The sequence below is a fragment of the Blennius ocellaris genome (assembly GCF_963422515.1).
Source record: "Blennius ocellaris genome assembly, chromosome: 10".
Classification (NCBI taxonomy): domain Eukaryota; kingdom Metazoa; phylum Chordata; class Actinopteri; order Blenniiformes; family Blenniidae; genus Blennius; species Blennius ocellaris.
The window spans coordinates 27,770,261-27,796,209 of NC_137659.1; the positions used below are offsets into that span (position 1 = coordinate 27,770,261).

The 25,949-nt window shown below is 45.8% G+C and overlaps 1 protein-coding gene across 4 annotated transcripts in view; it reads left to right on the top strand.

Moving 5' to 3' along the window:
• Positions 1-19,951, top strand: part of fyco1b (FYVE and coiled-coil domain autophagy adaptor 1b) — a gene marked incomplete at its 5' end in the record, with an annotated part of 386,223 nt that extends 366,272 nt beyond the window's left edge. For all 4 annotated transcript variants that reach the window (XM_080503372.1, XM_080503375.1, XM_080503373.1 and 1 more), the window contains 9 exons: positions 2,320-2,438; positions 2,642-2,809; positions 2,919-3,053; positions 14,584-14,798; positions 15,051-15,192; positions 15,643-15,726; positions 17,304-17,514; positions 18,206-18,315; positions 19,214-19,951. In XM_080503372.1, the coding sequence (XP_080359498.1) occupies positions 2,320-2,438; positions 2,642-2,809; positions 2,919-3,053; positions 14,584-14,798; positions 15,051-15,192; positions 15,643-15,726; positions 17,304-17,514; positions 18,206-18,315; positions 19,214-19,289 (1,260 nt within the window). In that variant the 3' untranslated portion in view covers positions 19,290-19,951. The remainder of the gene's footprint in view (positions 1-2,319; positions 2,439-2,641; positions 2,810-2,918; positions 3,054-14,583; positions 14,799-15,050; positions 15,193-15,642; positions 15,727-17,303; positions 17,515-18,205; positions 18,316-19,213) is intronic.
• Between the last annotated feature and the right edge of the window lie 5,998 nt (positions 19,952-25,949).

Below are 25,949 nucleotides of genomic sequence, written 5' to 3' on the forward strand. Positions count from 1 at the left end.
GGGGGGGGGACGAAGGTCCTGGAGAATGTCCCCCCTTCCCCACTCTAGATGTGAAAGGCCATCACATTCCTGGGTCAGAATTCATGTCATGACTGCTTCTCATGACAAATGAATATTGTCTCTCCCCAGAAATGAACAAACTTTCTGTGGTCCTGCAGATCCCAACAATGTGTAAAATCCGATTCCAGAATTAGATCAAAATAAACTCAACTTATAAATAAATATGGTTGAAATAATACATTGATTATGAATACAAAAGTGAACTAACGAAGGGTGAACGGACAAACTCCTCTTCGGATAAGATTTCAGATTTTTTGGAGAAAAAAAGAAAATCCTGTACAATGTAGTTTTACATATTATTTCTAATTGATATTTTATGTTTCATATATCTAGTATATGTCCATATATATTTAGTATAGTATCATATGGCTTTCTTTCTCATGAAGAATGGGCTTTGTGTACAGGACACCCACCCACACTGAAACTGGGCAACACGTTCCACCTGGCAAATGACTATCAGTCATATTTAAATCATGTCTTTACACTTTTACAGAGACACTTGGAAATCAAATCCTTCAAATCACTGATTCTGATAAAGCATTGTAACGTTGCTCTGAGCCCTGCAAACCCGGGATGTCGGGTCTTCCACAGTTTAATGAGCACCTGAACGCATCACCCCAAGCTGTCACCTTTGAAGCTGCGTTTGTACTTTACGGCTTAGTTGCTTTCAGAAATACAGCTGTTAATGTTTACCATTCATCCTCGGCCACTGAAATGTTACATATAATTTACTTAACAACACGTTGGATTTTTTTTTACTTCAAGTTTAAAATGTAAAAGACTCATGGAGTTAGTGCGCTGTGGCTCATTGGCTGTAGAAGGCAGCGCATCACCCATACAGGAAGTGAATCCATAGCCCATACGCAGCCAAAGTTCCTCATGCAAGAAAAGTGCTACGGCATGTCTGCGTGGTCCAAATCCGTATGGAGGCGGTACTCACCATGTATGGATCTCCCAATTTTGGCTACGCTTTTGCAAGTAAACAGCACGCATTTGCAAGTACGGTGGGTTGTGACCAGTGCTTTACTGGAAGTCTCCTCTTTTGTAGAACCAGATTCCAGTTTCTGTTAGGGAGACTGAAACACTCTACTTTGAAGGCCAGACCAAAGCTTACAGTGAGGGCTGTTTCAACCCCCCCCCTCCCATCTCTCTCTGTACCTCTCTCTCTCTTTCTCTCTCTACCTCCCCCTACCTGTACTAGGGTCTGTTTCACGTCCCGTACCCAAATCAAGGTTTGCATCTCCCCCCAATCTATCTCTCTGTCTATCCTGTCCTTTCCTCTCTATCCCCTCACCCCAACTGGCCAGCAAAAAAGGTGCCACCTCTGAGTCTCAATAGATAGATAGATAGATAGATAGATAGATAGATAGATAGATAGATAGATAATTCTCTCTCCCTCCCTCTACCGCCCCACCATGCAAGCCATGTTTAAAAAAAATGTGTTTTCTTAAAAAACACGATCCCCAAATACCATAGTGAACTTCATGCCCTGTTAGAATGTGGATGCCTGCGGCTTATAGAAAAGTGCAACCTTTTTTTTTTCTTTATTTGGTGGTGAGACTTACATTTGTGAGCTCTCAATAGTCTGGAAATTATGATGTTTTATGGTATAAAATATGGTATGTTTTATGGTAGTTTTTCTTGTGAGAGGTCACAAGCTCACATTCAGTCCTACAATGTTTTTGACAACACAGGCTGGTAAACATGCCCAGATTGAGCCTGTGACCACTGTGAGGAAATATTATATCACATTTTGTTACAAAAGAATCAATCAGGTGCAGTAAGCAAACGCAAAACTACATGTTTAAGTGGATTTAATGAGAAGTTTAAAGCAGGCATATCATGTTTTTGACATTATTTCCACAAATTCTACCAATCCTACAAGGCAGCTCCTATTTCTACATGTCGCACAAATGATTGTAACTTTTTTCTTTGATTGTTTATTTTTTCTCATCATTGTCAGTTTTAAAGTCAGGTACAGGTCAGCCCATCAGAAGAACACATACCATGTAATCTGGTTAGATATTGTGAGAAGACATGCAGATATAGTGACATTACTGTACATGCCGAGTCCGTTTGCCAAAAGGAAGAAAAACCTGTCAACTGTGAAATCCGAAGCAGGCTTTGCAACAGATCAGACACAGCTTGTATCGAGCTCCCAGTCACACGCTTCCAGTTGAAGTAATCATAATATCATGGTCTCAAGCAGAACTCCCACAGAAGCAGAAATAATGTGTGTTTTTGCTGTGCTGATCACAGGCTGAGAATCAGAGATGCCGCCAACAGATTGAGGAGAAAAATATCCAGATGGTTGACTGTGAATCCTTCATCCGGCAGAAAGAAGAGGAGATAATCTGCCTGAAAGGGAATTTATCAAGGTGAGACACCCTGTTTGTAATCACACCTTCTTTGTGTGTGTGTTTAAATCTGTACATGATTTCTTTCTCCATGCCAGATCTAATCTCTCTCTCGCTATGTACATTCCTCTGTTTTCAAAATTTTACCCTGAAAGAACACATCCTATCATTAAACTAGAGACATTGATAGGTTAAGAGTGATGTGTATGTTGGACTGATTTCAGGTCTGAGGAGGATTTCAAAGTAGCTGAGCGGGCCTGTCAGGAGCTGGCTGAAAACTTACGGAGACTAACTCAGGACAGACAGAGCATTGATCTGAAGACGGCTGCTGAGCTGGACGATCTTTACCGCACTAAAATCACTTTAGAAGAAAGGCTGATTGAGCTCATCAGGTGTTACCATCCCCTGTTTCTTCACATCGTCCCACCCTGTCTTCTGCATTTTGTCACACTCCACCTAATGAAGGAATTGTGGCTAAATGTGTTTGTTTGTGTGGTTCAGGGACAAAGATACTCTGTGGCAGAAGTCTGACGCTTTGGAGTTTGAGCAGAAGCTGCGAGATGAGGACATTGAGAGGAACTTCTGCACAGGCTGTCACACCCAGTTCAGCTGGTGGCTCCGCAAGTACAACTGCAGGTCTGATGAACTCTGACTGTAACCTGAACCATAGCAGTAACTGTATCACCTACAGAGGCGCAGAGTCAGAATTCTAGGTTGTCATACTTTATTAAATTAAAGCACACATGAAACTCAAAACACACACACCACACACCTGGGCAATAAACTGAAAATGTACCAATACCAACATTTAGGAAAATTACTGAGGTAATTTTGCCCATGTTGGTATATTCAGTGTTGGAAAAAAAGAAAAGAAAGGTTGGTTTTCAGTGTGTGTGGGCAGCCTGTCCCTTTAAGACGCTGTACTGCGTGAGAGACGTGACTCCACCCCATAAAGTCTAAAAAAAATGGAGAGAGGAGGCGATGGAGGACGGTTCAGAAGTTGTAGCGGCTACTGCGGTGGCTGAAGTGAACGGCTTTAGAAGCCATCGAATCAAATTGCCCGTATTTAGAATCAGCAGGCAGAGTGACGCCTTCATCACGGGCACACCTTCATCGCGGGCAGAGCGCCGTGTAGCGACGCACTGTCCGTCGGGCTCGATGTGAAAACTAATTTTACACACAAAATATATAAGTTCTTTCAGGTGAATTAGGTTAGATAGGTCGTTTTTCATATGGCTGTGGAGAAATCCTGTGTTTTCAGGTACAATACAGACAAAGTCACGTTATAATCAGCTCTCAGTCCTTCTCATTTCAAGTAATCTGTACTTATCAGCTCTTCTATACATTTTAAGACTAAGAGTCTCCTCATGTTGCTGCCTTTATTAAAAGTTGGCATGGCTGCCGTACACGACCGGGGGGAACGCTCAAAGAGAGAGAGGAGAAACAAGATTGAGAGGAGAGAGAGAGAGAGAGAGAGTGGGGCAGAGGGGGATGGGTGGGTGACAACATACAATACCCTTGTTAGTGCTACATATATTATTTACAGTTATCACACCGATCCAGATATTTTCCAACTGTTATGAGATTAAACCAACTTCAACAGCTCTATCTAGACAGTAACATGATTTTCTAGATTAAACCAACCTCAACAGCTCTATCGAGACAGTAACATGATTTTCTAGATTAAATCAGCCTGAGCAGCTCTATCTAGACATTAACATGATTTTACACCGCCACCCCGGTGGATCACCCAGAGGACCACCCCGGAGAGCTGCGCCCCCACCCGGAAGGCACCAGACGGAGAGTGCAGAGAAGACCCCCCCAGGCAAGAGGGGCCCACAAGAGAAGGATAAAGGGCACAGAGCCCCAGGCCACAACCCAAGCCACCAAGCCGGGACCGGATGGAGCAGGGCCCCCAGGCCGTGTGGGCAGGGAGCCCCCCCCAATCCCAGCAGCAAAGCCCGCTGCACCCCCGGGGACAGGAAGAGCGAAGGCCCAGTTGGACATGGCTGGAGGACAGCCACCCTCCCACCCCAGGAGCCCCACATTTCCACCCCCTGATTTCAATGGGTATACACCAGGGCTGGGCAATCCTGGTCCTCGAGGGCCGCAGCCCTGCACGTTTTAGATGTCTCCTCACATCCATACAGCTGACAGCAATTAGTGGCTCCTTGTCAAGCTTTCTGCAGAGCCTCATCATGACAACAGGTGTGTTTGAGCAGGGAAACATCTAAAACGTGCAGGACTGCGGCCCTCAAGGACCAGGATTGCCCACCCCTGGTATACACTCATACCCATATCCCCTCGACACACACACACATACATGCACACACACACACGCACTTACTTGGGGGGGAGGGGATGCTTCCAGTCAGACCCCCACCAGGCCACTACAAGATTCCATCCTCCATCAATCCAACCACGAATAGAGAGGGAGAACCACAAGCCAGCCCCCCTGGGAGTGCTACGCCTGAGCGAGCATGCCCCCCGTACTCCAGCTGCACTCGCCCTGGAACGTGGTGGGAGCACAGCGGGAGGTGCTGGGGGCGGTGCAACGTCGAGGGAGGGGCCAGACCACAGTTAAGTAGCCTGGACCCCTCACCCTAGGCCTTGCCCACAGGTCCCTATTGTTGAGTGAGGTAAGGTGAGGTAAGCTGAGGTAAGGTAGGGGGGTTGAGAGGGAGGCGGTCCTGAGCTGAGCCATGCCGAGCTGGACCCCCCCACACTGCCCCACCCCACCCCCGAACAGCCAGCCTGGAACACAGGGACTAACACCCACTCCGACAAGGCACTACAAGAGGACCTGGCCAGGAACCCCCCCGCCCCACGCAACGGCCGGAGAGCAGAGTCTAAGACTCGCATGGCCCAGCACGAGCCCAGCTGGAAGCCAGCGGTTAGAGAACACCGCCCCCTCCACACACACACTCATATTTATATATAGAACACACACACACACACACACACACACACACACACTCTCTTTAATACATCTTAACTAAAAATACTTCATTTGTATTTTCTTCATTTTTTTCACACAGTGTAATTTTAGTCCTTTAAATTGGCAATAAATACATTCATGGGAGTCATACTATCAATATAACTCCTACATCGAGTGGACAAACTTTATTTTGTGCAGTGGAGTAGTTATCAAGGTGAACTCATCAATATATCCTGATATTGATTTGAGGCCATATCACCCAGCTCTACCACTGCCTCTTTCAGGCTCGCCTGTGGGTCTGTGTGTTCACTCCCACCTGTCACACCATGTGTCTGGACAGCTCGTCCTTTATTGAATTGAATTGAATCAGCTTTATTGTCATTGTACAGGTACAGGTACAGGTACAACGAAATTGCATAGAAAGTTTTGGGGAAAGAAGGACACATGAGGTGAGGAGAGGAGGGAAAAAAGGCAGATTAAAGACTGTGTTCTGAGGAGCACAGTCTGTAATTGGGAAAAAACCCCCACCTCAGGCACATTTAGCATCAACACAGACAGATTACAACATTTCTCCAGACAGCATTTGGGATACGTGATGGGTAGTTTTGCAGCCCGCCGCGAGGAGAAGGTTTTTCCAGGCGCGCAGCCGCCCTCTCCAGCGGCCTCTGCTGGTTGTTGGGGGTAGGTGCACGGCGAATACGGTGAAGGTCCTGGTAAAATTCCAGTGGGCAAAAATGTCCGGGGAGGGAGGGTGGGAGGAGGGTAGGGGGGGCAGAGCCTTCATTCCACACTCACATCCAGGAGAGTTGAAGACAAAACACAGCCTTGGCGACTGGTTGTCTTGGATTCCGAATTAGAGATTACATTTGTTTTCGTTCAGGTGCTTCAGCTTTATCTGTCGACCTTGAGTGTCTATGGTCTCCAATGCTGCTCCACTTGTGGCAAGATTTAGCTTCCCAACCGAGTTCAAATATCCTCCAAGATCAATCCAATTTCGCATAAACGTTCAAGAGTCGTGACCTGCACGCTCCTGAGTTCGTTTATCACATGAGTCTGAGGGACCTCAGAGGGACCTCCAGGAACCCCAGGAATCCAGCATGTATCCGGCTGCAAACGTCCCATCGGGACATGCGGTCTCTCCTTCGCCCGATCTTCGTGTCGTAAAAATTTGGTCGATCGCATTGAGAAACCAGTTGATCAATTCCATGGTTCCGGTTAAATTCCGATGTGGGAGTGAAGAGAGGCTCTTGAAAGATCAGACACGAGACAGTACAGGACGGGAGCAGCCGAGAGCCGGAAGAAGAGCATAGAGGCATAGAGGTGAGGCAACCGGCTCTCCTCCTGGAGACGGCTTGCCACTGCCATTTCAGCTGTTGATGACATGCACCGTAGAAACTGACTGATACTAGTTTTACACTGCAGCATTGTATCTGAAGGCCTCAGACAGATTTCTTTACCCGGCAGCAGGTGATGGCCAAAATGTGATTGGTTAAAAGCTTTAATGTGGAAGTGCGTGTCTGGAAGCAGTGCAGCCGGGGAGAACTGATGAGAAGAAGCGGAATGTCCATTTGGAATTATTTAATAAGTATTGAAGTTATAACCTAACCCTAACCCTCAAAATGTAATCAACATCAGTCTGTGATTCAGATATTTTGCTTTGGCCTGCAGAGAAGCCTTGAAGGCCCTGACGGTCCGCAACTGGTGTTGACATTTCTTGGTTCCAATTCTTTTGTGTCACCTGAATGCCCAAAGAGGCTGAGGGGCCCAACCCAGCTTTTTCTCTTTTTTTTAATTATAGGAATAATTGTGCAATAACCATGGAAGTGAAAATTAAATACACAAAATAATAATTAAGTTAATTGATTATTACGTAAATCAGTTTCTGTTTTGAGGAGTGAGGGAGTAGGGAATTGGTTCTCAGGAAACTAGAGTTGTTGTTTCATGTTTGTAGAAAGCCGAGGAGGGGGACCAAACAGAGGGGTGATCTACTGCAGAGCTTTGAGTGGTAGTGAGTGAGTGTTCCAGTGAGATGTGTTCTATGAGTAAGGTTTTCCAGTGTGTGATGTTTGTATTTTTCTTAGATTTCCAGTTGACAGATTTTCTTGCCAATAGTTGTGGCTGTGAGAAGTAGTTTGTGGTTTGATTTGTTTAAGTTTGTTATGGATGTGTGACCAAGTAAGCAGAATGAGGGGGACATGGGGATGTGGCAGAGATGGTAAACTTAGACTCGACTCGGATTCGAGTCCCGATTTTATGACTTTTTGACTCGACTTATTGAAATCAAAAAAAGACTTGGACTTGCTTGGACTGTAGGCTCAGTGACTCTAGACTTGGACTCAACTCGACCCCTTTGACTTGATGAGTCATATTAAGTCATGCCATAATGACAAGTGGGATATATAAATCACATTCATTCTTACCACTTGGTTTCATCATATCCCGGTGACAGCCGTTGTCTGTCACAGTGAGGCACAGCACTGGCTGCAGCCACACACTATTAATTGGCTGTTAAACATGTGTGGTGTGACACACCCCCTTCGGCATTGTACATGTAACCCACTTCCTCTGCACATCCATCACCAGACTCCTTCCACGACTCCTGTCTGACTCTGCGTTGTGTTTAATTTGTCTTTGAGATGGGTGGAGTGTTGTAAGGAGGGAGAAGCAGGCACCAGACAAAGGGTTCGGGATTGTGCCTGAAAATTTGCTGCTTTATTTCAGCCGAACAGAATCCTTGCGGAGCAAGACAAAACAATATCTATCTCATCATCTCACACAGCACATTGAACAGAAATACTCTGACATGAACAATACTAAATGCTGAATATATATATTAAAAAAAAAATTCCCCTCTCGCCCTCCGCAGGCGGTCACCTGTTTTTTTCTGGTCCAAGCTCGGGTCCTCTACCAGAGGCCTGGGAGCTTGAGGGTCCTGCGCAGTATCTTTGCTGTTCCAAGTACTGCACTTTTCTGGACTGAGATATCCAAGGTTGTTCCAGGGATCTGCTGGACCACTCCTCCAGTTTGGGGGTTACTGCCCCGAGGGCACTACTGTCACCTTCACCTTCCAAGCCCTCTCCAGCTCCTCTCTGAGCCCTTGGTATTTCTCAAGTTTCTCATGTTCCTTCTTTCTGATGTTACCATCACTTGGTATTGCTACATCCACCACCACGGCTTTCCTCTGCCCTTTATCAACCACCACGATGTCTGGTTGGTTCGCCATTACCATCCTGTCTGTCTGTATCTGGAAGTCCCGCAGGATCTCCGCTCGGTCATTCTCCACCACCTTTGGGGGTCTCTCCCATTGTAACCTTGGGGTTTCCAGCCCATACTCTGCACAGATGTTTCGGTACACTATGCCAGCCACTTGGTTATGGCGTTCCATGTACGCTTTCCCAGCCAGCATCTTGCACCCTGCAGTTCTGTGCTGGATTGTCTCAGGTGCCTCTTTGCATAGTCTACACCTTGGGTCTTGTCTGGTGTGGTAGATCTGGGCTTCTATCGCTCTGGTGCTCAGAGCCTGCTCCTGTGCTGTCCTGTAAGCCAGCCCTCTCTAGCCATTGGTAGGACTTCTTGAGATCAGCCACTTCAGTTAAGTTCCGGTGATTCATCCCATGTCGGGGCTTGTCCTCCCATGATGGTCCCTCTTCCAGCACCTCCTCATCTTGTCCTCCCATGATGGTCCCTCTTCCAGCACCTCCTCATCTCGCCATTGTCTGAGACTTTCGTTGAGTATGTCACCCGTTGGAGCCCTGTCCTTGATGTACATACGGAGCTTGGATGTTTCATCCTGGATAGTGGCTCTCACGCTCACTAGTCCTCGGCCTCCTTCCTTACGGCTAGCATACAGTCTCAAGGTGCTGGATTTGGGATGGAACTCACCATGCATGGTAAGGAGCTTTCGTGTCTTAACATCATTGGTCTGTATCTCTTCCTTTGGCCACCTTATTATACCCACAGGGTACCTGATCACTGGCAGGGCGTAGCTGTTTATTGCCCTGGACTGGTTCTTGCCATTGAGCTGGCTTCTTAGGACTTGCCTCACTCGCTGGAGGTATTTGGCCGTTGCCGCTTTCCTTTTTGCCTGTTCAAGGTTGCCATTTGCCTGTGGTATTCCCAGGTACTTCTAACTGTCCTCAATGTCTGCTATTGTTACTTCTGGCACCCTTCAGTGTGGACTACCTTGCCTCACTGTCCTCAATGTCTGCTATTGTTCCTTCTGGCACCCTTCAGTGTGGACTACCTTGCCTCGCTTTGTCACCATCCTACTACATTTCTCGAGCCCGAATGACATCCCAATGTCATTGCTGTAGATCCTGGTGGTGTGAATCAGGGAGTCTATGTCCCATTCGCTCTTGGCGTACAGCTTGATGTCATCCATGTAGAGGAGGTGACTGATCGTGGCCCCGTTCCTGAGGCGGTATCCGTAGCCAGTCTTGTTGATTATTTGGCTTAGGGGGTTCAGACCTATGCAGAACAGCAGTGGGGACAGAGCATCACCTTGGTATATGCCACATTTGAACCAATTCTTGCAATAAAGTGTATCCTGGTTTAACATTATACAGTTACTGCACATAAATGAAGAAAATATTTGTTCACACTCTGGTTTCAACCACATATTTTGGAACATTGTGATGCAGCTTACCTTGCAGAGCAAGACAAAACAATATGAGGAAAGAGCAGCTCACAGAGCTCGAAGTCTCAGCATTACAGTGTCCTGAGAGGGACAAACTTAAAACAATGCATTGTGTTCTTTGGAAACCACCAGTGCAAGAGTGACACCTATTGGCATAACTGCCTTACATAACACACAAAACGTTGAATACAAGGATCATTTAGGTTTTCGAAGTGTATATTTTCCCGGTCACAAAACCGCAGCAACTTTTGCTATTTGTCCGGACAACGCTCTGATTGGCCGAGCGTGGTGACATCATTACGTCGTCTCCTTCACCAGGTCATTTGCATAAATGGCATTTCGCATTGGAGATACTTTTTCTTCCTTTGCACAATTAAAGATGCTTTTAATGAGCGCCCGGAGGGTTGTCAAACCCTCTTCCCATCTCGGAACATGGGGTCGCTTTGCAATCAGTTGGCCGGTTCCGGCCCCCCTCCCACCCTCTCACCGGGGGTCTCTACGGGGGGACTGGGTTGCCCGGACACAGCGGGGGCTGTCACACCTTCGTCCCCCCAAGTGCAGGCTGCGGAGCGTGCGCATCGGCACAGTCAGTCTCCCCCAGGTTCCTCCAACCGCCCTGCTCCTCCCCTCTCACAGGCGCTCCGGCAACCAGGGGGTGGGCCCGTTATACCATGCCCGACCCATGATCCACATGGGTCGGGCACGGCTGCCCATGGACTGACAGTTCTCTGTGCTGCGTCCGCGTGCGCCTCGGCTTGCCTCGCATTGGGGTGGATACATGGACAAGTTGCTGGTAGCTCACCAACCGGGGCATTCCCCTCGAAACACTGAGGTCTGTGAGCCTCCTGCTGTCAGCGGTTGCCCGCTGGGTGTCGGACGTACGTTGGTGCAGAGCCACGACCGGGTCCATCCCGGCCGGAGCATAACCTCCACTATCTCGGAGGCGAGGGGCCTGGCCAGGCGACCCGCTCACTTCCACCAACAACCTCAGAACAGACAAAACGACTCACTGAATTTAAGCATATTACTAAGTGGAGGAATTTTATCACATTACTTGAAAGTGATTCAGGAAATCCAGAATTAATGGAAATGACAGGGTTTGATTTTGCCCACCAAGGGGACCTGCTCTCATTCCCTGCCATAAAAGCCATTCATTCTGGATTTCTTGAAGGAATGTGGCAAAAATCTAAATTATGCTTGTATTCAACTCATTGTGGGGCATGTCACTGATAGGACAAGTCATTTTAAAAGGTGATGTAGTCCTTCAAAATTGAAAATTTTCATTTAAAAACAAAACATTACATAGGAGTAATTTTTAGGCAATCTTGTATAAAATAGGACACCAGGTTGTCACAGGGTTTCTGGATGCTTAATATATAAGTTCTTCATTTTATTTTGTTTTATTTTATTTTATTTAATTCAATTCAAGGTGTGAAAGGGTCTTCAAATGTCTGGGATTGTAGGAGTGGGGTATTGAATTTGTTCCGATTGGTTGTGTTTGACAGACAAATATTGTGAATATTGAGATATCCAGTCTTGTTGTGAGACGGAAGCTTCTAAAAGCTTCCGTCTCACAACAAGACTGGATATCTCAACCAAAAATGTCCTACTGGTACCTCAGCAGTTAATTTCTTTAATGACTTGTTTAGGACTTAAATAAAAATGTTTAGGAGTTGGACTCGACTCGGGACTTGACTGTCTCTAACTCGGGACTCGACTTAGGACTCGACTCGGGAATTGACTGTCTAGACTCGGGACTCGACTCAAGACTTGACCACTAAGACTTGGGACTCGACTTTGACTTGCAAACCAAGGACTTGGTTCCACCTCTGGGATCTGGCAGCCCATTTGGGAGGAGAGTCATTTGGTGACCTCGTTCCAGAACTGTTGAACTGGCGTGCAGTACCAGGAGCCATGAGTACAGGTCTGGTGTGTTTAAGGTGCAGTTATAACAAATTTCTGAGGTGAAACCTATTCTAAACATTTTCTGCCCAGGGAGCTGTGTTCACTGAATAATTTTGTACTGTATTAGTTAGGGATGAGCCGGATACTCAATTCAGACGAGTATCCAGTATGGATAATGCTTTTTTAACGAGTACGAGCATAATACAAGTTTACTCGCATCCATGCCGTGCTCGTGCTGAAGGAAAATCCTCATCTGGTATCTTCACGCTCTGTGATTGGCCAGTCACACACAGCGCGCATCCCTCCCGACACACGTCTCTGCAGGCAGCTCGGACACACAGAGAGTGACAGTTGCTCTCTTCAGTTCTCAGTATTACTTCAGCTCGCCTCTATTTCAGTTTGTATGATATTTAAAGTTACTGGGTGAACTTGTTTCGTAACGTGCATTTGACAGGACAGAGCTGGAAACGACTCATGTCGCGTCGGACACTGCCCCCACTCCGGTCGCGTTTACCAAGTGTGTGATGCCTTTGTATGACCATGTACGGAAATGAAGTGTTTTTTTGTTGCGTAGAAAATCAGGGTTATTCCAGATGGCTGTGAGTTTGCAAGGTGCGACTAGACTCAGTGATTTTGTGGAATTCCCACCCGGCTGGCAGAGCTGTTGATATTGTTATTGTTTTAAAACATGGGTGTTGTTTAATTGATGGGCCGATCAAGGGTATATCTATGGTTGGAATGTTGCCACATGCTGTTTATTCCATGTCTAACCATATAGTATCTGATTGTTGAGGGTGGATCTATTTAAATATATTCTGTTGTTGATTTGCAATTGCTGGAAGTTTGGAGCTGAAAGTCCTCCCTGTGTTTTGGGTTTCTGTAGGGTTGTTAGTTTGTTTCTCTGTGTTTTGTTTTGTTTGTTTTTTTGTTAAATTTTTCATACCCATGTATTGATAATGGCAGGCCGGTGCGTGGAGTGTCCTGAACCCAAAAGCAGACCTCAAGCAGAATAGGTGCAATTGTCACAATTCTTTATTGCGCAGCCATAAACAAGGGGAGCGGGAAGGTGCCTTGCGCCCAAACAGAAGCGCTGCACCGGCAGGACCACCACAGCAGGGAGGTGCGCTGCACCCCGTGGGGGGGGTGCGGACGGTGCACGTGGGAATGCCGCCGGGAGTCCTGCACAGACAAGAGACACACAACGGACACCACACCCCAGGGAAAACACGATACACCCGTGAAGGACTCACCACACCAAAGGGAAGACACACAACACACATCTTGGACTGGGATCCGGGGACTCTCGGGGATCTCGGACATCACGGACTGGGATCCGGGGACTCTCGGGGATCTCGGACATCACGGACTGGGATCCGGGGACTCTCGGGGATCTCGGACTGGGACCCGACGACTCGGGCTTCTCGGACTGGGACGGGACCCGCCCCGGGGAGGACACTCACTCCCCAGGGAGGACAAACACAGACTCGCAGCAGACAGCAGTCAACAGGAGACTAACAATCCTCTGGCCCCGGACCCACCTCACTGCAGGGCTTCAGAGCTCGGAGCAATCAATTGCCTGATTGCCTGCAGGAGTGTCCGAGAGGATCCGGTGCCGGAGCGAGGTGTGTGAATCGTCACAGATAACGGAATTTAAAAATTTGAACGGGAAAAACGGGAAGATTTAAACCCTAACCCTAACCACCACGAAAGGGTGGGTTTGGATGGAAGCATAATAAAGAGTTCATTTTGGGTAAAATTGTCATTTTTATTGTTGCTATTCTGCCGATAGAGAAAGTGGTAAGTTCATCCAACAGAGGAGAGTGTCTGTTATTGTTTTCAGTGATGGGGTGTAGTGGAGAGTGAATAACTCTGTCAGCCTGGAGGAAACATGAATACCTAAATATGTGATATTACCAGTGCATAAAGGAACGGGTGGAGTGTGGGTTGCCACATTCCAGCTGTCTTTGTGGAGTGGGAGGATAGTGGATTTGTGCTAGTTTATAGAGTAGTTTGGAATATGTTAATATGTTCCTATTGTTTTAATGGTTTCTTGTAGTGATATGTGTGGTTTCTGTAAAAAGACAAGTATGTCATTGGCATATACAGTAGAACCTCTGAGGAGGGGACCCGGTTAGAGCGACAACCTGGACTGAGCGGAGACGTCGCTGTGCGCACATTTAACTGCTTACACATCGTGATGAGGGGACAGCCTGCCAAACGAGGACAACAGGCAGGTTTTCCTCAAAAATTTCAACCTGAACAGACATTAAAATGGCCAAAATACTTGGACTGGACCCGATTATTACAATATTCAGGACGCGGGTGATACATGATTGCATCCATACTACACTACTGGTTCACTTCCATGCTCGCTCCATAACGTAATGCTTTTATCACATTGTGTGTGTGTGTGTGTGTGTGTGTGTGTGTGTGTGTGTGTGTGTGTGTGTGTGTGTGTGTGTGTGTGTGTGTGTGTGTGTGTGTGTGTGTGTGTGTGTGTGTGTAAAACCTGTTGTACATATATCAAATATTTTTGCTGCAGTTTTAACATAAAAAAGCACCAGAGCAAAAGCAAAAGAAAAAAAACAGACAAAAATGCAACAAAGAACTCAAACAGCAGCTCTTTAAAGTGTTGCCATGATGGGTTTTTTAAATCCATTCCTCCTTGTACTGTATTTCTACCGCAGACTGTGTGGGCGTCCCTTCTGCTACTACTGCTGCAGCAACACAGTCAGCACCCAGCAGGGTGGCAGCACTGAGCGCTGCTGCAGGGACTGTTACACCCAGCACAGTGCGGTGGTAGAGCGCCACCCGCAGGATGACCAGGACCAGGCCACTGCAGACAGCACACCAGGGACACCATGTCTGTTTAGGGCCAGACTGGCTGTGAGTGGAGGTTCAGGTGAGTCCTCAACACACACACACACACACACACACACACACACACAAGAAATACATGTGAACTCTCTGAGCTGGGCTCTATCCAGGTTAAAGTTGTTTTGTGGCTCCAGGTGGATTTTATTTGGTGTAAAGTGGTGAAAGTGTTTACTGTGGAGGTGTGTGTGTGTGTGTGTGTGTGTGTGTGTGTGTGTGTGTGTGTGTGTGTGTGTGTGTGTGTGTGTGTGTGTGTGTGTTGTCCTCTATTTGGTCTCAGGGACGGACGAGGGAGAGAAGGTGGACGACGGTGTGTTTGACATCATCACAGAGGAGGAAGTGAGTGGCATCCAGAACCGAGACATCTTGTATGGCGCGTCCGCCTCCTCTCCCCTGCATGGACAGCAGGGGGCAGCACCGCTGTGAGCAGATCACCACTAACTCCACCCTGTCCCTAAGCCATCTGCATTAATGATTGGAAATAGTTTAATCCTGATGTTATGCTTCTTGAATTCTCACAAAATATGCAACAGACATATTTCTGCTCGTTTTCGCCAAACAACTCAAACTATTCATGTCAAGCGGTGTGTTTTTGAGAGTTACACACTGAGCTCAGTCATTTGGTGATAATTATTCTGGACACCTGAATAAATTTTCAGCAAACAAAGCTGGTGTCCAGTGGAACAACACATCAGTAGTAGAAATAAGATTTTCACATCAAACAACTCATCCAGGTTTAATAATGTCTCGTGTGTGTGTGTGTGTGTGTGTGTGTGTGTGTGTGTGTGTGTGTGTGTGTGTGTGTGTGTGTGTGTGTGTGTGTGTGTGTGTGTGTGTGTGTGTGTGTGTGTGTGTGTGTGTGTGTGTTCCAGAGCAGCGGAATCGACCCTAGAGGAAGACGTCAGCATAACCGTGCAGGACGCAGAAATCTGCCTGCTGAAGTCCGGAGAACTCACGTGAGTTCAAAACTCTTCATCTGTCTGCTAAGGCTAATGCTAAAACCTTGGAAAACTTACTTTGCATTTTTTTTTTCACATGGAGACGAATCATTAAAGTTTCAGGCTCCATTCAATGGAAACTCAGATTATTTATGAAGTTCTTTGTCACATTAAACTTTACATCGATTTTCAGAAAGATTCTCCAGAGTAATTTTACTCTTTGGGTTCAGTATGAAACGTTGCTTCAGACAGAAAACAACTGACATGCTGAAGCCATAAAACAACAGACGTCACATGGATGTGGGTCTTTTCTGTAAAATAAGTTATTGAAAGATGAACCAGTGAACTCAAGCCCAGGGCCGGGTTGTTCAAAACTCAGTCATCATTTAACCAGCCGTTAAATACATTTAACCAACCGTTACCTTGAACAGTATTGTTATCTTGTGGTTCGAAACTGGGTTAACTTTAACCGGGTGCTATCTTGATGTTAAAGTTAACACACCTCCAGACCGTCGCTAACTAGTTAACAGTGGTTAACGCTCACCATGATTGATGAGTAAACAGTGGTTAACTCTCACCATGGCTAGCTAGTTAACAGTGGTTAACGCTCACCATGATTGATGAGTTAACAGTGGTTAACTCTCACCATGGCTAACTAGTTAACAGTGGTTAACTCAAATTAATAACTGGAGACACCGAGTTACTATCTTGTTCCCTCGTGTTATATTTTCTCACCAATGCCACCCGCTTTTATCCCATCAGACTTTTATCCAGACTGTTATGGACACTTTAAAGGCCACGTTTCCACGGACCACATTAGATAGTGGTGTACTGTTGAAATACAGACATGTTAAACTCTCCTTGGTCCAAAAAGAGAGAATCCAATTCTTAGCAGCTCCAAATCATGTCTCCCCTCTTTCCCTTAAATAAATGAGCTTTGGTCTTATTTTTCAGCATATAGGCATTACATAGTGAATTTCTGCTCCTTTCCTTACTTCTGGACCAGTATGAATCAAATGCTTCAACATCAGGAGGAATGGAGGTGTAGAATGATATAACGCAGCTCTACAGCCATTTCCATGGCAACCTACGTAAACACACGCTGATTAAAGTCTCTTTCACACGAAAACACTGCGTCCACCACAATGTAATTTTCTTTAACCGGAAATGCTCAAGACATAATGCGGAAGAATGGAGACTTTAAAATCGGGAGGAGCGGCATCAGGGATGCTAAACAGTACACTAACCTCACGGTTAACGGCAACGTTAGCTAACGGGATGACTAACGATATTTTAAACAGCGCATATTTAACTATCGGTTAGCTAACGGCAGGTTAAGAATTTAACCAGCGGTTATGGCTTAACCAGTGGTTAAAATAACCCAGTTTTGAAGAACTGGGCCCAGATAGTTTTCTTTGTAACTACAAAAGAAAACCTAAACCCCAGGGTGTCACTGAACACCTGGAGAATAGCTTCCGGAACCAGGAAACGTAAGATAAATGTGACTGTGACACGTCTCGATGTTAAAATGAGGTGTTGTCAAGGACTCGTCAGTCTCTAACATATTAACGTGCCCAGTTTGCGGTGCGCTCTAGGCTCGCAGCGCCCTTCACGGTGGAGGACATCTCCAGCTTCGGAGACGGCCCCAGAGAGCTTTTTGTCAAGTCCAACTGCTACAGCACCATCGCCATCTCCATGCGGAGCGCCGGGCCCACCGTGTGCTGGACCTTCACCTCCGAGCCCAAGAGCATCTCCTTCAGTGTGGTGTTCAGGGACAGTGCCGACACGCCACTGGAGCAGGCCAAGGTCAGCAGGACGCTCTGAGTCCACCGCACCACACAGTTCTAGCACCACGGTTTCAGTGGTTTTCCATGACAGTATAGCACCACCTCTGGGGGGAGTCGTCAGAGCAAGACGGCCCCAAACTCCAGCTATGTCATTTGTTATGCGACACAAACACAAAACAACTATGGAGGCGATGGCGTACCTGCTGCTCGGTCAGTTGTTTTTATTAGACACAAGGCAAACGAAGGGATCGGGTGTTAAAAACGACAGAGTGAACTCTTATGAGCGAGTCGCTCTCCATGCTCCTCTCGTGGCGTCATGCCCCGGCCAATCAGCGGCCTGCCATCACATTTTCAACTCGACGGTTGAAAAGTACCTAGTATCAGGTACTAACACGTGATGGAAGAGCCCAAAACCCGAGATGAGGCAAGTGGGAGGAAAAACCCCATTAGTTAGTCTTTAACTGTCTCATCATGTTAATAACATTCATTTGGCTCCAAGTAGAAAATATTTGTGTTCAAGCTGCTTCATGCTCATGTTGACATTTAGGATATAGAATCAGTTGTTTTCAATTTAAGAATGAAGCTGCTCTGAACTTATCCCCACACTAAGTGGTTGTGGCCTCGATAGTGAGGTTAAAATATGTGTGGAGGCTGGGTGCACAATCCAGCCCAGTGAATCCCCCGTCTCATCTCTCTGTCGGTGGCTGCAGGTCTTGATCCCGCTGACTCGCTGTAACTCCCACAAGGAAACCATCCAGGGAGAGATGAAGGTCCGCAACCCCGGAGAGTACACACTCATCTTCGATAACTCCTTCTCCAGGTCAGTCCCGCGTCTTTTCCGATGCCTTTAACCTCTGCCGAGAAGGCAAGGATTAAAAAAAACCTGCTTGAAAGTTTCTGCAAGCCTAAAACTTAACTCGGCAGCTGCCCTCCTTCACTTCAAACACAGTGTCTTTAATAACTAAGAAACCTGAAGTTCAGCGAGCTCCAGCTGCACTCTAACACCGAGCTCCTCCTGACTGGCAACCTCAATCCTTTTTATTATCATTATTATTATTTATTATCAGATGCTATATTTATCCGTCGCTAAAATTCTTGTAATATAGCTCTACACAGAATGAATAGAATAGAAGTTGAAGTATCAATATTGCAGAATAATGCTAAATAAGTACTATTAAATTAAATGTTAGCATATATACATAGTGTTAAACTCAGCTTGTGAAAGCATTGAGGGAAATTAATAAATTAATTGGCAAGTACAACAAATAATATTTACATGGAGGAGTTACAGAGACTTATTGCCACGGGGATTCTTACTTACTCTAATTATAATAGAGTATCTCAATGAATCTTTAAAGTTTCAGCTGCAACGCAAAAGAAGCAAGACAGTAAAACAAATAAAAAAGATAATATTATTCTATATGTTGTAAAGAAGAAAAGAGAAACTTGGTTAAACAAGGAAAAACTAGTATTGTTGATTTTAAATGTTATGAAACTATTTACAATTTTCATTTGTATAAAACAGTAGGTTAAACTTTGTGTCTCTTCATCTAAAGGTTCATAAAGGTTCAACATGTTTTGAGGCTCCAGGTGAATTTTATTTGCTGTAGGAGCGTCTGTTTCCTTCCGCGAGGCTTCAGAGAGAATCAGAGCAGTGAGGCCTGACGGAGTTCAAACACCACAGCATGGAATCTGACCAGCCGCTTCTCCTCCTGCAGGTTCATCTCTAAGCGAGTCCTGTACCAGCTGAGTCTGGACCGGCCTGTGGTCTACGACGGCAACGACTTCCTGTGAACAGCGCCAGCAGGCGGCTAATGCACTCAAACATCCCAGCAGCTCCGTGGTGGCTGGCTGAAGGACCAGGTGAATGGGTGAAGGCTCCACAGCCTCCGCTGTCCTCTGCAGCAGCACTTTGCTTCAGCAGCACGTCCTGCAGCAGCAAGCTGGAGACCCAGGAGACTCTTGAGTCTCCTGGGTTCTGGACTTTATGTCACTGGATCATTTGTGAGCAGAGGACGAGAACATTTTGATTGTTTTGGAACAAATCTGTTGCATTTCATTGGTCTTTAAAGTGAAGACATCTTGTGAAGACCAGACTGACCTTGAACGCAGGATTCATGAGCTTCTTTTCATGTGCTTGCTAGCTCCAGCCAGTGATGCCCTCTGCTGGGACAAACCTGGAACTGCACTTAATGATAGTTAAGTTTTTGGGGGGTGATGCTGAAGGTCCTGGTGATTGACGTCAAACTTTAGAAGGACAGAGACTTTAGGTCTTGCAATCATATCAGAGTTGTGAAAAACTGACCTGACATTCATGTGATGGTTGTTAAAGCAGAACCACGACTCCATAAAACAGACGATAATGCCGAACCATCTCAGTTCATCATTCAAAGGGAAGTTTTTCTGAAACTGCTGTAAACAGAAGAAAATAATGATTAAAATATAATATAAATCTATGACATCATATTGGTGCCTCTTTAATGAGAAACCAAATCTGTACGGATGATTTTGTTATTGAATTATTCAGCATGTGTTGGTGTCCACAGTGGCGATAGGGGGCAGTGTTGAGTCACTTTTTTTTTTCTTCTTTTTTTTTCAGAATCAGAATCAGATTTATTTGTCATTGTACAGGTACAGGTACAGGTACAACGAAATTGCATAGAAGTTTTGGGGAAAGAAGGACAGCATGAGGTGAGGAGAGGAGGGAAAAAAGGCAGATTAAAGACTATGCTCTGAGGAGCACAGTCTGTAATTGGGGAAAAAAAACCCCACCTCAGGCACGTTTAGCATCAACACAGACAGGTTACAACATAGGCATTACAACATACAGCAGAGGCTTAATTCCACACACAGTCACGGTGTGTCACTCAGTTTGATGGCTTTAGTTTTGGTGCTAGAGTTGGATTGTTTTGATTGGTCAGATAGATTTATTTATTTATTTAGAGTCACAACTGTTTAGTTTGACTGAGAAATAGTTTAATATAAAATACTGATGACTTCTGTTCCTCTCATCTGCTCAATATTAGTGAGACTGCAGCTCCTCTATAGTGTAATTATCTGGAAATTAATCCTCATTTTTAAAAATGTATTTATACTTCACTTTCATTAAATTAAAGAATATTTGATCCATTAAAGTCCACTTCCTATTTCAGCTGAGAAAAGTTTCTCCTTGAGAAGAAAAGCAGGATTAAATCCAAGTAAAGAAACATCTCAGGGGAAAACAACGTTTCCTCATTTGTTTTCACTGACAACCTGAGCTTTGATAACATAGAAACCACTGAAGAGTTATGATGAGCTAAAACCAATAAAAGGATAGAGCTAATACATGTAGTCATTGCTGCTCCTTCTCCTTGTGCCAAGTCGCTCCAGTCCAGCCGTGGATGACTTGTTCATGTGTCGTTAGATTAGTCTGCCTGTCGTCAGTGTCTACATTCATTCTTCCACATCTGTGTCACGGTTCACACTCACTCAGGTGCGGACAGAAACACGGCAACCAAGGATACTCTCAGAGCACTTTATTAAACAACGTGGCAATGAACACAAACCAGAAACACAAATGAGCAGAACTCTAAGAGCCAGAATTACGGACTTTACGCAGAACAACAAACTAAACCCATCCAAACAGAGCTCCAGAATAAACAACACAGATACACTACGCAGACTAAGGAACCACCCCAAACCAACTATAAGGACCCAGCAGGAGACTGAGGGAGCACACAGCCTGGTATGAAGCGGCGCGAGATGAATGGTGTGGTCGACACTGGAGACCACAGGAGGTGGAGTATGCTGCAGCCTGAAGGACGGTTGTGGGGAGTCTGGTGCTGAAGCCGTAGGAATGGGCCAACGAGCAGAGTCACATACAGCTTGGTGCAGCAGGGGGGGTCAAGAGCTGCAGCACAGGAGAGCAACACAAACTGAGGCGAGGAAAGGCTGAGTACAACAAACTGTAGGTAGTTTTACAGTCCGGCACCAAGTGTTCATCTGATGCCAGCTTTATAGGGAGAAAGGTGCATTGTTGAGTGAAACCACACCCTGCCGCAGATGAGTGCACTCAGGTAATCAGCACTACACTCCTCCACACCTCACACAGCATGCAGCACACCCCCACCTAGGAAAAAGGAAAGCAGGGAGGGGGAAGGGAACAACTGCTGCCACGAGGCAGAGCCAGAGATGGAGGTCATGACAATCTGTGTGTGTGTGTGTGTGTGTGTGTGTGTGTGTGTGTGTGTGTGTGTGTGTGTGTGTGTGTGTGTGTGTGTGTGTGTGTGTGTGTGTGTGTGTGTGTGTGTGTGTGTGTGTGTGTGCGTGCGTGCGTGCGTGCGTGCGTGCGTGCGTGCGTGCGTGCGTGCGTGCGTGCGTTTTTGGATTCTCTATGGTGTTTGCTTGTGAATTACATTTGTTCATATCCTACCAGGACCTGTAAATGTATCCCCCTGCTCTGCCACAGATGTCCTATTAGCTCTGGGTCTTTTGTCTTTAAAGGGTAACTGAAATGTTTTTCAGATTTCATCTTTAGAAAGAAGAATAAATATGCTTTCGAAAGGTATATAACATTCCCAGATAAAAGTCCGAATTCCGACCCTTTTAATTGACTTTACATGATGCAGCAGACGACGGTATATTTGCGGGCCATAAATGTGAGCCGCCTGAGCTAGACCGGATATGACGTACGAGGGGTTATATGTCCTAGCCAAAACAACATCAGCTGATTGAAGAATGGAGGGGTTTGGCGATACAGAAGCACCTAGGAGCGATGTTAGCGAAGATTTAAGTGACGTATCGTTGGTTTTGGACGAAGATGAAGGAGAGGAATCATCGGAGGAAGAATTAGAAGAAAACCAAGGCGTTCAACCATACATGTTTGAGCCGTGAGTACATATTGTGTGTGACCGGGTATTTACCCGTGAGTACATATTGTGTGTGACCGGGTATTTACCCGTGTGTACATATTGTGCGTGACCGGGTATTTACCCGTGTGCACATATTGTGCGTGACCGGGTATTTACCCGTGTGCACATATTGTGCGTGACCGGGTATTTACCCGTGTGCACATATTGTGCGTGACCGGGTATTTACCCGTGTGCACATATTGTGTGTGACCGGGTATTTACCCTTGTGTCAGAGTGGGTATTTTGCAAAGTTTATTGGTCTATTTGTCTTAAGTTTTAGCAGGTTTTAAAAAGACTTACTGAAAGTTGGGTTTAAAAATCCGTTAAAAAGCCGTTTAAAAATGGTGGGGACAGAACCAGGTTTCAGGATACGTTTCCTCTTCACATCAAAACCAAGTGACTCTCGGATTGCGGGTGCTGTTTCGTAACAGTCATCCGTGAAATGTTGACTGCAGAGATAGGAGGCCTCTGTTGGTGTCCAGTTGGAGCGAGTGCGCTGCACTTGTTTTGTCCATAATCTCCTCAAAGTTTGATCTTTTGGGAATTTATGGACACTTACAGACGGACTGGGCATTTGGGAACACCCAGCCGCAACACAACGCTTAGGCATGACTCTAAAAAACTGCTAAATAACGCGATAATGCAGAGCACATGTAAACAAGACACTACGATCAGCTGTTGTGGGCGGAAGTAAATAACTCCTCATACGTCACAGCGCAAAACTACGGCAAGTTGGGAAAACTAGGTCAGATTCACAGGGCGGGAGATTTAAAGGCATTTTTAGACGTTCGGCGCTCAAGAGCAAGATAGTGGTGTGATTGTCATTGGTGTGTCATATATCATTCGAAAGGGGGAAAAATAATGCTAAATACTGGTGTATTTTAATAGAATTATTTCAGGGACCCTTTAAGTTCTTCAAGAATCTGAACATTACATTTCACTACGGTGGCACTCAAATGTTACAAGACCTAGTTTGACAAAAGCGAGCTTCAACTGAAGGAAAATAGTTTCTTGTTAATGGTGGAACCTGTCAGAGTAGTAAAATTTAGCTGAACAACCGACCGATGAGCATGTGTGCTCCAGGTTCGGACCTCACACATCAATCTTCACAAAATACACGTTGACCAATCACATGACTTCTACTGCGCTAGATCATTGAAAACAGACGAAAATAACATTTTATTTAAATAATTTAGGTTTTAAAGTGTGTTTTTACGGTGAAACACACTTTGACGGAGAAATCCGGCAGTTTGCGGTTCAAGCATGATGGAGACAACAGGATAGAAAAATAAAAGCAACAAGTCACCAATTTGAAACTCCACTGGAAGAAACTGAAGAAACACATGTTTTCCATTTAAAATCAACTCTGAAATACAAGTCACATGATCTCCATGTGGGAAATGTTCTTCTGTCTTCAGTCCGATCAAGATGAACTTGAACGTGACCTCACGCTCACCAAATGCTGCGCAGAGGCGTTTACCAGTCCTGGTAGGAACACAACAAACCTCCCTCCTGCTTCGCTCATAACTTTAGCAAATCTGGACTTAGGCTGCAGGTTGTGGCTGAAAGACTAGAGAGAGGCTGCTTGGTTTCCATGCAAGTGTACAGATCCAACGTCAGTATCAATCTGCTAATAAAAGTCATTTTTATACTTTTAACTGTTGACGTTTCCTTCGTCAACAGTTTTCTTTCGAGTGTTTAGATTTTTCAGGCAGTTGTGCTACGAGTGTCTTTATTCTGCAGAAAATACTATAATACTAGTGTGTAACCTGTTGTGGGGCTAAAACACATGAGAATACTAGGAAAATGCTGAACTATGTTTTATACATATTTTAAAGAAGAAGAAATCTATAGATGTATTTTACTACACTGAAATGTGACTTTGTATTTCTTGCATTGCTGCTGTGAGTCTGAAGGTTTCATGAATCTACAAATTGAATAAACTTATCATGTCGGGAAATGTTGGTCACTGGATTCCGTGTGTGTGTGTGTGCGTGTGTCTGTGTGTGTGTGTGTGTGTGTGTGTGTGTGTGTGTGTGTGTGTGTGTGTGTGTGTGTGTGTCTGTGTGTGTGTGTGTGTGTGTGTGTGTGTGTGTGTGCGTGCGTGCGTGCGTGCGTGCGTGCGTGCGTGCGTAGCTTTTATTACACTCCAGTTTCAGCAACGTGCACAATGTTCAAGAAGTGGAGTTCAGTGGATTAAAGCAGATCACATGACGCTTCCGACCAAAAGACCTGTGAGCAAAGAGTGACTTTCCTCTCAGACACTTGTATGATCCGGATCAAGTGCTGCAGACTTTACCAGCAGGTCATGCCCCCCCCTTGCAGAGGAATTGCTCCTGTCACAAGTACCGTAGTTCCATCTCAGCTCGATTTCAGCAGCCCCACACTGAATCACTGACACAAGCAACGAGGAGTCAGATCCCCGCCCAGTGCTGCTCAGGGACGATTGTGCAAAGTGTTAAATTCAACAATTGTTTGAAAAAAAAAAATGAGGCAGTTGAGTGTTGAGCATCATAGCTCAACACTTAACTGTACATTATTAATCCCCTTGGGGAGATCTCGTCATTGACCCTTGTTATGGTAGCAAGGGGGGCTGGGGTGGGGGTGGTGTCACAGAGTGTAATAATGTCACAGAGTGTAATGCTGTCACAGTTGTTGGGATCTGCAGGACCACAGAAAGTTGGTTAATTTTTTGGTTAGAGACAATATTCATTTGTCATGAGATGCAGTCATGGCATGAATTCTGACCCAGGAATGTGATTGACCATCACACCCAGTGGGGGTGGAGGGCCTCCTGCAGGACCTTCCTCCCCCCCTTTCTGCTCACAAGACTCTTCCCCCATGCAATCAGCCAGTCATTGATTGGTTGAAGCTCTCAGGCTTCTACACCTCTGAAGTCACACGTGGACAAAAGACTTTCACCCAGCCTCCATTCAGGACTCTCTTGCAAAGCAAACTCCAAGGAGGTGGGTTGCTGACAAGCTGCTCCCAGCAGCTCAACTCATCCAGCGTTAGCACACAGCTAACACCAGATGCTCTTGCTACCAGAGGCCTTCACTCCTCAACTCTTCTGCTGACCCAACCACGAGGGTCAGACCTTCCCCTGATCCAGAGACCAGCACCCAGAGTCTGCTCTCCAGGGAAACCAACCGGTTCCTCCAGGACGGACCAGGGAAAAGATGCCTCACAGAACTTCTTTGTGTTTTTCCTGAACAAGCAGGAAAACCATCACAGACCTGAGCGACCAGCTCCTCAGTCTGAACAATGGGACAACCAGGAGCTGTAAAGAAAGACTCCTGAAACATCAACTTCATCTTCTTCTCCTCAGCCTGCAGAACCAGCAACCACAGTTAGCAGGAGGTGCTAACTACAGGAGAAGACACCAGCTTCCCTCCAGCAGGACAACAACTGAACTCCTTCAAGGAAGTGCTAACAACTGGGCTTTACCTGAGATTAGTTAAACCTGATGCTATGCATAGAACTGTTTAACTTTCATGAAGATGTGTTTATTCTGTTACAGTGATTGAGTTCTTTTGATTATGGTACTAGGAGCCGTTATCAACTT